General features: G+C 48.2%; 2 protein-coding genes across 2 annotated transcripts; both read right to left on the bottom strand.

Moving 5' to 3' along the window:
* Positions 1-7,607: 7,607 nt before the first annotated feature.
* On the bottom strand, positions 7,608-8,368 carry N7520_010575 (AAA-ATPase Vps4-associated 1 family protein; the record flags this gene model as incomplete). The annotated part of the gene is made up of 4 exons (XM_057144508.1): positions 7,608-7,722; positions 7,770-7,840; positions 7,901-8,167; positions 8,258-8,368. 4 exons carry the CDS (start codon positions 8,366-8,368, stop codon positions 7,608-7,610), a joined length of 564 nt encoding a protein of 187 aa, XP_056990262.1.
* Positions 8,369-9,022: 654 nt separating this feature from the next.
* On the bottom strand, positions 9,023-11,113 carry N7520_010574 (nucleoporin NDC1; the record flags this gene model as incomplete). Its single annotated transcript, XM_057144507.1, has 3 exons — positions 9,023-10,592; positions 10,642-10,909; positions 10,981-11,113. The coding sequence occupies 3 exons, from the start codon at positions 11,111-11,113 to the stop codon at positions 9,023-9,025; spliced, it is 1,971 nt and encodes a 656-aa protein (XP_056990261.1).
* Between the last annotated feature and the right edge of the window lie 343 nt (positions 11,114-11,456).

The following is an 11,456-nucleotide window of genomic DNA, read 5'->3' as shown; positions in this document are numbered from 1 at the left end:
CTTGAATAAGCGCGAAGCGAATAAAGGTGGCGACAAGGCTGTAGGAATGTCATGCGACTTGTACTTGGAAGTCAGACTGGTGGAACCGGGACCGCGGTGAGCTGATACTGCAAGGAAATAGTAGGGCTGAAGAACGAACTTCCTTACCTTCGAGACCCTGGTTCGGCGATTCGCCTCATGGAATATGAAACGTCCGCAGTGACACGCACAGCCCTGTGGGAAAAGCTGTCCCATAGACACCAATCAATGGCAAGCGGGACTGGTACCACACATGCTCCTTTCTGGATCCTTAGAACGTGTAAAGTAAAAAAAGTGGTGGCACTTTGGTACCAGAGAATTATTGCAGCTAGAAAAGGAAACAAAGTTGGTCGCGAGTATAAAGGACTGCTTCTAATGGGGCCCGGCCACTTGCTTAACAATTGGGAATTGGCTGAACACACAAAACCCGTCAAAAAGGAAAGGGTAAAGACTGAGAGAATCCTCCAGTAACGGCACACTAGTCCAGAGAGTAATAAAGGTAATGTAATGAACGGGAAATCGGGCAGTAGAAGGTCGGGGCGGCGTTGCAGGGAGTAGATGATTGGAGGGTTCGAAGGGGGGAAGAGTTAAGATCGAATGGGAGGCAATGGTGATCTCATCGAGCTGAGCCTATGAAGCCAAGGGGAGAGGGTGGGGGGGAAGGAGATTCTGGAACGTACAAAAAGCCAGAGAAAATGCATAGAAATTCATGGGTATTTTCGCCGGACTGAACTTGCAGTTCGGGGGTCTGACGTGGATAAAAGAGGCAAAAATGGGGTCCCGTACTGTGTATATGTATGTATTTGGTAATCATCTTACCATACAGACATGTCTATTTGTAGTCACCAGTACGATCTAAGATTACGTTGGAATCAACTTTTACTCGTAAGGCTGGAATTTTACTTTATCCTAAAGGTACACATGCTTGATCATCCTTGGGTGTTCGCTTCCTTAGAAAGCTAGGAAACCTTCCAGAAATGATGAGGCATTGGCCCCAACTTCCTCGACAAATGATATGTCAATCTCAAAATTTACACTTTCCTATCCCGGCAGGGCACCAACCATCTTCATACAGCGAATATACTTTTCTATACGGTGAGCTCGATACTAGAGTGGGGTTTGTGCCTTGGAATGACTCGTACACACTGGACGCCTCACGATGATCTTGAGGATCACTGACGCCCTCATCGGAGGGTCGTCGCGTGAGTACATCAAATACAAGTCAATTACAGTAGAGCAGTGTGGATTGTTGGGTATTGCATGACAGAACCGTGGTTGTGATGACCACGTTGCTGACATATAACCGGAGAACAGCGCGCATAACGGAGACCTCCACAGTACATTCTTACACCGTCAATGCCAATATGCACCGGAGGGTCTTGAGAAGTCTTGGCAAGAGGCTTATATCCGCCGTGAGAAGAGAGAATTCTCTGAGATGGTCGTACTTAGGATGAGCATGGAGACGCAGAGACGGATGTAGACGCAGACGCCCTTAAGGATAAGATCCTATGTTCAACTGGATACACTGTAGCATTCAGAGAACATTCTTTTGTCTTGCCTCCACATCAAGGGTCAATCCTGAGTCGTTGAAGCGGATCCACTGATTTCCTGGGACCCACTTTCATGCATGCACTGCCACACTGGTGGTCCGCTGTCATTTGGGATCGAGGGGGGTTTTTGACCCAATATCATCATGTAATCCAGATATCCTGATCTCCTGATATCCTGATATCCTGATAATCCTAGAACCTACAAAGTAAGAGTAAAAAGTAAGACATGTTGGACAGAAGATCAGAAGATCCGAAGATCCGAACTCAATGACAGGCTGAGTCATCATGTTGCTCCACACCAGCTTCAAGATTTGATTCTTCCAAGGTTCTCAAGAGAAAAACCAGGTGAATCTACGGATAGTAAAACGCCTCGGATCCTCCCACGCTACCCTTGCAATGAGGCCCCAGTTCAAAAGACGAGAGTTCCAAGTAAAATACCCCTGAAGCCACCAAATTTGAGGCGACTTACCTCGGCTTATGAGAAGGGTAGCCCTACTGGATACAAATATCAATAGTGCCATATATGGGCTGAAATATTGGGTGGACAGCTTAAGGCACAGACCCGGTGCTTTGCTTCAAGTATTCTACGGTTACATGAGGTCAATTTGTTTAACGCGGAACAAGTCCGAGCTAGTTCAACAGTGTGGCTGCAACTACCGGACAGTTCCATCTCCAGGTGCCACTAGTACCAGGGGTTCCCACAATACGTACGAACTGACGCTAAGCTATCTGATCAGTATGCTTGTGGCAGGCTACCGCGTATGTTCTGCACTTCGATTCAGGCAGGGATTATCGGCCCAGCAGGAAATGTCGGAATAATCGAATTTCCATAAGGCGCCGGCGTCAGCCTAAGCCCTAGAAGGCTACAGCCTAGTGGCGAGTGCGCGCGTGCACGAGAGCGCCTCTTTTTCTCTTTGGGGTAAAAGGATGCGACATCCGCGTCAGCCTCACGATAGTGTGCGGGTTCCATACATCGGACATTGTTGTTCCTGCGCCCATTTACATCGTACAATAGGTCGCATTTTGAATACACTCCACCCCTTGTAGGCTCCGCGTAGAGCGAATCGGCTCCTCGAGTATCCGTGCAATGGGCAAGGGTGCCCCACCCACGCGCGTGGGACCGCTCGGCTAGACCTTGAAAGTGTGCACACCGAGATTTCTTGCACCGACGGCGTATTTCAGGGCTGGTGGCGGATTATGCTGGAACCGGGACTAGGTTTGATTCGGGCATTCCATGGGGCGAGATTGTTTGTTGGCGCGCTAGACGTTAGTCTCGCCAATGATATCGCGGAGATGGAGAACGGTTCCCGTGCACTTACGGCACTGACTGGTCCCGCAAGTCTGATCCAATCCTTTGGAATGCGGAGTGAGTAGCGGGTGGATAATTCAGCGCAATAGATAAATCCACCCCAGTCACTCGTGTCGGGGTCATATAGCTGCGTCAGGATTGGTGGGCCATTTGGGACCTGAAAATCTCATCCTAAAATGGTTCCGGCAATTTTCCGATCAAATTGATTGTCATTACGGCGTACCGAGAGAGGGGATGTCATGTTCTAGCTGTTCAGAACTGCAACTAGGGAAGACTTGATTAATTCTCACATGTTTTCGCCTCAGGCACTAACATCACCTGTCTACCTTGTCTTAATTCTACGGCGTAGACGGAGATAAAAACTAAAGATAAAGTTCCTATGATGGCTCAAACACATTTACTATTTGATGCACAATTAAGCTTCTTCCACCATATTACCCCCAGAGAAAATTGGCTCTTAAATGAACAATTGTCACTCATATTCCACTCCATGCCAATTATCGGGCTTTCCCTTGGTCTTCTTTCCGGCATTGAGATTACAAATCGATGAAAATGCATTGGCGAATTTGCTGGCAATAAAGTTTATTCACTTACAGTAGATGCCGATGGCGTCCACTAGTGAGTACCGGAAACTCTCTGAAGACAGTTTATTGGTGCTTCTACCATTCCTACTTTCTATTTATTGTTCCTTTTTTGCGAACCACCACATGGACTGTGCTTTGTTCCCCTTGTCGTATTTGTATATTTTGATTTGTGGAGACTAGCTTGATTACCTCGTGCAACAGCAACACGCAGGCCTTGATCCGAAACTGTCTATATTGCTCATTTGCCCCCTTATCATAGTGCCAGAAATTCAGTGCAAATATAATGTGTTTTGACGTTACCCAATGGACAACTAAGTTTCAATGCTAATGGCTTCATGTGACATATCAATCACATCGAAATACCTATATCATGCCCCAGTGTATCGATTATAGTTGGATCATCAGGAGGTTGAAGAATGTTCGGCTTGTGGCCGTGCTCCAAAGAGGCCAATGCGCTTGAAGCCGAGTACTCCGTCCGGTTTACTGGTATAGGACCGCTTGAAGTGGAGATTGAGTTCGTATTGATTTCCGAAACAGGTCAAATTGAAAATCTAATACAGTAACTGTGAAACTGCATGCTAGGGCGATTTGCTTTGATCCGGTACCTGCTCTCTTTATTGGTAAATCTGGTGTAGATCTCGCCAATCGGGTTAATTGAAGAGAGTATTAAGAAGCACGAGACAGTTGTCTGGACTCACCGGAACAATGAACCTGGCGTAATGCATAATGGTCTGTGAGATAACGCTTACGCGCCCTAACTAGAGGCGTAACACATTGAAATTGACGATCCTGCAGTGATCTAATAATATAACTATAATTGCTCTTATGGTTGAAGTTTCACTACCACTACAAGAAGTATACTGCGTACGATGTCAGGGACAGATGCGACGATCATCAGACTCCACTGATCAGCCACCAATTTCTATTGATCAAGGCATCAAGCCACTCGAGTGATGCTTTCACTACAGGACCTTCACGGCCGATTTTGCTCCATCCGCACGGCCACTTGCGTCAGTGGAGGCAATTCATTGACCTACTTACATCTCATACGTGAATCACATCCAGCTAGCCATTGCCACGGCCAAGGAGCCCCGTGGGAGTCTATCTCCGTCACAGCTCCGCTCCCAGGGTTCCAGTTCAAAATCTTGCTAAGCCCTGCCTGGCGGCCGAAGGACTAAATTCTCCGATGAGCCTCCTTCCTCTCCGAGACCTGTATTATTGGTGATACGAAAGCACCTGCCACACACAAGGCAACAACACTAGCGGCTCCTGCTGACCCTCCAACGAACTAGATCCCCATGCCCAAGAGACGGCACAGCTGAAGGAGGTTTTCAGCGCAGCCTCATCTCGGGGCTGACTGCACCCACACCAGCCTTGTAGATGTGTAGATCATCAATGGAAATATGCTCCGTTCTCACCCACCTACACATAGTGTTACGTACAAGCTTGCCAAACAAAAGTGATACAGAATCGGCGATGTGTGGCCGCCCAGCCTGATAACCAGCCAATGGTGCTGCATTCCAGACACCCATTGAGTGCCTGACCAGGTGAGTTTAGGGCTGTATACTGCAGGCGCAAAAGAAAGCTCGTGGCTGGCGGGGGCTCACATCCACATTCTTACTTGCCTTTCTGATCCGCACGCAAACAACACCTTGTAGTCGCGCCAAGCCAAGCAAACAGTCGCGGTTCGGGGTCGGGTCCTCGACGGTGGAACACAGTTTGCTCCACTTTACAGTCTTGCCCCCTTTGCCCAGGGCTTTCAGTAAAGTAAGTTGAAGTTGAATTCTCTGCCCCACTCAGAAACTGTCAAGGGTGCCTGGTCTCAATACAATTGAAAAGATCGTCCAGACGCCAATGACGCTGGGCTTGACCAGGACGGTGATTAATTTCCTCTCCTGGGTGAAAGACTTTCCAAGGTTGGTGAAGCAGAAGGAGGCTGTGCAAAAGTGGGTCATCTTCCTGGGCCTCCCCATTGGCCCCACTGTCTGCAACCTGTGTATGCGTATTACCGTTTATGACCGTTATTACATACACTCTACCCTTCTTTTCCACCATTATCACAGTTTCCGAGGCATACTATATTGGTGGAAAATGACACTGGTATGAAGTATTCATTGAGTTCACATCTATGAGAATACGAACCTCACCAAAATTCCTGGAATGTCAACATAACCGTTCTACCGAACTCTTTAATTGGCATATCCTAGTAATATCCTGGTGGGAGTGGGGCAGTGCACTCGCCTTGCAGCTCTCAGTTCCCAGTGGAGTCGCATTCTACAGTGCTTACCTCGATTCGAACATAAAGCATCAATCATTGATATCATAGTACCCCTTTCGCGCTACAGTAAATACGCTATGGATAAACTTCCGCCATTATGGACCCCTTTTCCCACTAGGGGATTTTCGATCGCCTTGCATGTATCTGACGGTTTCAAGTTTAGGCGGATCTTGATTGATAGTTCAGCAGTGGGTTCGATTCGGGATTGGCGGTAAGCTGCGTCTGATATGGCAATGGTTGCGTCACACTTGATTCTTTCTTTTGGCTTATGCTGGTGCCACGATGCATTTGGCATTTTGGATTTGATTTGAGGATCATACGACCATGCATGTCATTCGTTTGGGCTAGGGGGCTTACTTGGATTGCGTTGATTAGGTATTGGGATTGATCGCTTGATGTTTAGTTCTGAAGTATGTTGTGCCAAGATGTGATCATTACGTGTCCTACTCGGTTGGAAATGCTGGAATAAGACGATGGTTATTGAGTCTTGTGATGATTGCGGCATTTTCTTTGTGTGTCTTGGGCCACTGAACCAATTGAAGGAGTCAATGTTAGTTTTGTGACGGGCCCAGATCTATGTAGTTCGTTATAAGTGGGGTTCAGAGTATTGAGGCATTGCTAGGCACCTGAGTACTTTGTCCACGGAAACAGTGCACGTATTTCGGTCAGGGGCATTCGGATATAAAATTCTATACCCGGTCTATATTTGGAGATCTAGGCAGACTCCGGATGCTCTAGCCGTAGCAAAGGCGTACGTTGTTGTCGATAAGAAGGCTACCATACGATGAGGTGTCTCATATTCGAGGCTAATAAATTGTTAACTTTCTTCTGGAAGGCCTAGAAGCACGTTCTGTGTGTAAAACTGGTCTTGATTGGCTCTCATGATCAGGCTGTGCCAGTCTTCTGTATAGCCGCGGTAAGATCCGGCTTGACAGACCGACAAGGCGTCCCGCCATCCTCCGCAAGTGTCACCTATCCTGGAATCCTGGAGAAAAGGCGCTCGATCTACCGAAAACCTTGAAAGGCGGGAAGTTGTGCAATAGCCCACTAGGGCTGATGGGGGCCAGATTCCAGAAGAGGGGTCACCGGCTTCGCCTCAACGGGAGTGCTAGTGCTTATGCTTCTCTTCATCTCACCCATGCACATATGCAGTAATTGCCGACGGAGTCCACGGAGCCTTTCCCCGACAGGGTAGCTTAGTTCTTAGACACGTTCCTTTTTTTTTCGAAGGAATGGTCATGTTTCGAGTTAAGCTAAGGTAGCATTGCCTTGCCGTGGCATTGTATAGATCACGATGTAGGAGACCTTGCATTATATAAATATATGCTTTATATGAACACTGAAAGGGTAATTCGCTCGGTCCTCCGCGGCAGAAGCCGAAGGTTAAAGCGATACATCATGCAGGATTAGAACCTTTTTGCAAACTGTGGCCGTAAGCCATTCTATATCCGCGTTTGTGGAGGGCGCGTGCTCAGTGTGTGAGTTCCGTGGAAGGCCTTGATTCGTGGCATTGACCTAATACTGACCAACTGCTTTTTCCCCGCCAATCCGACGAGTATTCAGCGGGCAGAAGGAAACAGCCTTGTGTGAGAGATTTCTTCTTGATCAAGGCGGAATCCATTGGGTAGGTGAGAGGATTTTTCCGCCTTTGCCCACTCTGTTGAACGACTCTGCAGATGGTGGCCGATAAGACAAGATTGCCAGGGTATTCAATATGCCCCTGCCCCTGTTGAGTTGCATGCGAAGGAGGAAATCGTGGGTGCATCCAGGAATAATAGTATCGACATCATGCAGTTGTACTTCGAAGTCGGCGCCCGGAGCATCATAAATGCATCGCGCTTATAAGAGCCTGAGCATTTTAATACAGACTAGAGCTCGCGGTTCGGAACAGATGGAAATAGTGATGGGTTCTTCAATCTTTCTTGGTTCCTTTTGGCCCTTTCAATGCCTCGCAGCCGGTCGATTCGCATTTGATAGAAAGTCCTAGACTGATGAGCACAAAATTTGAAGACATCCTTGAGAGAACGTACTTGTGCAATTCAAAGACCCGCGACCCATTCTCTGTCTTGGTCTCATTGCCCGCATTTTTAATCGAATCAATCTGGCCAGAAGTGCAATTAGCAAATGTATTTCATCAGGCATATAATTTTCACTTATTCACCTTGTCATCTCGTTCTTTCTCATCACTAGCTTTTGAGTCCGAATCAACTTTGTCTTTATCTTTAGAATCGGCGCTTTTCTCGTCCTTGCTAGACTCCTTGGCCTTCTCCTTCTTTCGTTTTTGTTTCTCCTCATACTCTTGTTTGACTTTTTCAATTTCTTTGGCCATTGCCTCTTCTTTCTGGCGCTTTGCGTCACCCTCTGCATCGACAAGAGGTGAGCAGAAGTGGCGGTCTTGCAGGTGTGCGGGGCACACGTAGAAGAAATCCTGAGTTGACCATCAGTGACCATGTTCATAACAGCAAGAAGGGGATTTGAGATATAAAAGTGCGTTATCATGATTCTGGAAGAGTTATACCTTATTGTCCGGTGTGATCAACACGCTTGTTGATGGCTTGTAGCAGATGAGGCATGACTTAGCAGAGGTATCTGCGACCCGGCGCAGGTGATATACGTTTGTTAAGGACATGATGATGGAAGTATAAGAGAATCACTGCGAAGAGAAGCCTTGCCGGGAGTCCAATGAATGCTGGTTGCACAGACGTGAGTAGGTACGTGGTTTCGGGTGAAGTTGCATGTTGTTGTGGATGCCGTCATGTGACCTACATGAAGCCGCGGATATACATAATGTCAAGGCAAGTAGGTGTGCATTTTTTGACCTCTGCAAAGGGCCTACTTACACTCTTCAAATTTGCTTTGAAAACCATGTTAGTGGAATCTGCCGCCAGTTAGAATTGAGGCTTTACATTCAAAAAGAAGCTTGCTACTCTTTCGTTACTCGTCACATGGCTTCAAGTCAAATGCGCCGATTGAATTATGTAGCGTACCTTAATAGTCTCTAGTATACCTCTGTTTTAGTACCTAAGTGCCTACCGTCTAACTTTTTTGAGCACGATATACCATGAGAGTGTAAGTGAAAGACGAAAATTTCATACCTAGTCAGGAAAAATACATCGGGGTACTTAGAGATAAAATCAAAACGCCGACCATGCATTTGCCCACGAGGAACCAATTCCTGTATGAGCGCAGAACATAACTTGAGCGACTATCTATGGCGACAACCGCTACTAATACACATAAGATTGATTGAAGGCTTTGAGCCCCCAATGAATACGATCATAGATCATGACTCTTCCATGTCGATGCCAGCCGCCTCTTTCGCTAGCCTGAGGTCCTTGCCTGCAAGCCCAATATCCCGCAGGTAGGGCTTGAAAGCCTTTAGCAGGTCACCGAGACTGCTCTTCAGGGTATCCAGCACGAGATCCACGTCAGGAACTCGGCGGGCTTCCGCTTGAGCCTCTGGCTGACTTGACGGAGGGAAGTTGATATCTGTCCAGTGAGCGTCCAGGCCACCCTGGTGAATAAACGCCTCTAAAGAGACAATAGTGTTGGTAAGTAGACGAATCGCAGGCGGGACGTCGGCTTGGACCTTGCCGTACTGGTCTTCTGCCAGACTGGCTATCAAAAGCCGGGTCAAGGAATCAACCGCATCGACGATGGAGCTTAGAGAGGATTCGGGAGATCCGAGGATGATGCTGGAAGCGCGCTGTGAATAGGACTGGCGGAAGAATTGTCCAACTGGGGAGCGAAGGAACTGTGCGATCACTGGATGGACATTTTCAGGTTTGTATGTTGTGGAAGGGCCTCCAGTAAGTAGCTTCAGCTCCTCGGACGAGGCAAGAAGTCTTTGCTTGCGTTCGGGGCTGAGCATAGCTGATGAAGCCCGGTCAAGCACCTGACGAGCGCGGGCTCGTGCCTGGGGTGTCCAGTCTGGTGACTGACCGTAAGATTTCGCAGTCGCGCCGAACGCTTCACCGAACTGCTCCTGGCGTGAAGTAGCCTTTGGCGAAGCTGCAAAGACATTTTCACTTTTCGGGGCATCCGTCAGTCGCGGCAGCGTCTGAAGAGTAGGTTGGAAGACTGTTCCTTCTGCTGATGGTTTGGCAACAGGAGCAGGGGCCTTGCTGGCATCGATCCGCACAGTGATTCCCTTGATGACATCAGTCAGACATTCCAAAGTTTGGGCCCAAGTCGTGCCGTTGTCACGGTCAATTTCGTTGAAAATAGCCTTTCGGCGTTCAGGCTGTCGCTGGCTGATAATACCGAGCTCCCATAGTGCGAAAGCCTTCACAACTGACTTCTTCGCTTTCAACCCATTAAGAAGGCTTCCATTGGGATCTTTAGCTTCGCTTGTAAGCGGCTGTCCACGCTTCAGAGGCTCCTTTCCAATGAATACAGAGAAGAAGAGATTGGTGCACTGCCAGCACAAGACAAGCAGAGAGCCTGAAAACCAAGAACGGAAGACTAAGAGCAAAAATCCAGGGGGGAAGAATGAGTCAGGCTCCGAGGCTGATCGAGGGAAGTTCCAAAACAGCTTGGCAAAGTATAAGGACCAGCTCCAGGCGCTCTGCCGAAGGAACAAACGGTACACCACTGGAGTGATAGCAGCCATAGTGGCGGTTCTTGTGAGGCCAGTCATGACCATCTTTGGCAGCAAACGCTGGATATGCTTGGAGGTCTGGGGAACGGGGTGTGTCCGCTGATCGTCTGCATTCTGTGCTCGTTTAACGACCGGGATGGGGACGCTGTCATAGTCGTAGTAGAGATGGGACGCTGCCTGCACACACGCTAGAATCAAGTGGAAGCTGTGGATGTAAATAGGTCTTTCATTCAAATGCGGGCGCTCATGTGGCCTGATGGCGGTCAGTGTTTGCTCAAAGCTGCCTGTGGTGTGTAACGTACCTGCCGCGAATCACCATTTCCAGGTGCGCACTGGTCGAAGAGGACCAAATATAGATTTCAGTGAACCACCAGGCGGAGAAAAGATACCAAGCAAAGGTTTGCGCAACTTGTAGAGGGAAGAGAGATCTCAAGGTGCCGAGAGAAGATGTCGTCGTTCTCGATCCAAGATGCATTTGGCCGACTCGGAGGACAAAAACGACGAGAGAGGAGACAAAAAGTAGAACAGCGCGAACCCCGCAAGAACCGATGGGGAACCATGACCAAAAGACTACATCAATTAGGAGTCAGATACAACAATGGAATTGAAGAAAAGATTCGAAAAGCGGGCGCATGACTTACACGATGACTTGTCACCGATCGCAATTGCAATGCCATAGCAAACCAGCAAGGCGAGCGCAGAAGCATGAACAAAGCGCCGGTGCAGCGATGAGGTCAAAATGCGCCTATATGGCCGAGGCTTGATTGCGGCCATGATGTGTAAGGTAGCGTCGGATGGTACTCGGGAAAGAGAATGGAACGACACTTAGAGCATGGTCCGGGGAACCATCCCAGAAGCTGGAGAAGCTGTGGTAGGTGGTCGGTAGTGTAGCGACGAAGCTGTGGTCGAGGGAGAATCAAAGATGCGCCGAAATGATGAGATCGAAGACAAAGCCGGGTCTCGAATATTTTGAGGCATCAAAACACACCAGCCATAATAAGGTCAGGTGACTTTGTGGCACAATAGTTAAGTTATGGATCGTTTATTAGATAATCATATGTGGCTCAGTGGGCCAATAAGGACGCTAGTCCATACTTAGACTAGCTTAATATACGTC

The sequence above is a fragment of the Penicillium odoratum genome (assembly GCF_028828045.1).
Source record: "Penicillium odoratum strain IBT 22623 chromosome Unknown utg000008l_segment0_segment0, whole genome shotgun sequence".
Lineage (NCBI taxonomy): Eukaryota > Fungi > Ascomycota > Eurotiomycetes > Eurotiales > Aspergillaceae > Penicillium > Penicillium odoratum.
This window is presented reverse-complemented; position numbering and strand designations above follow the sequence as displayed.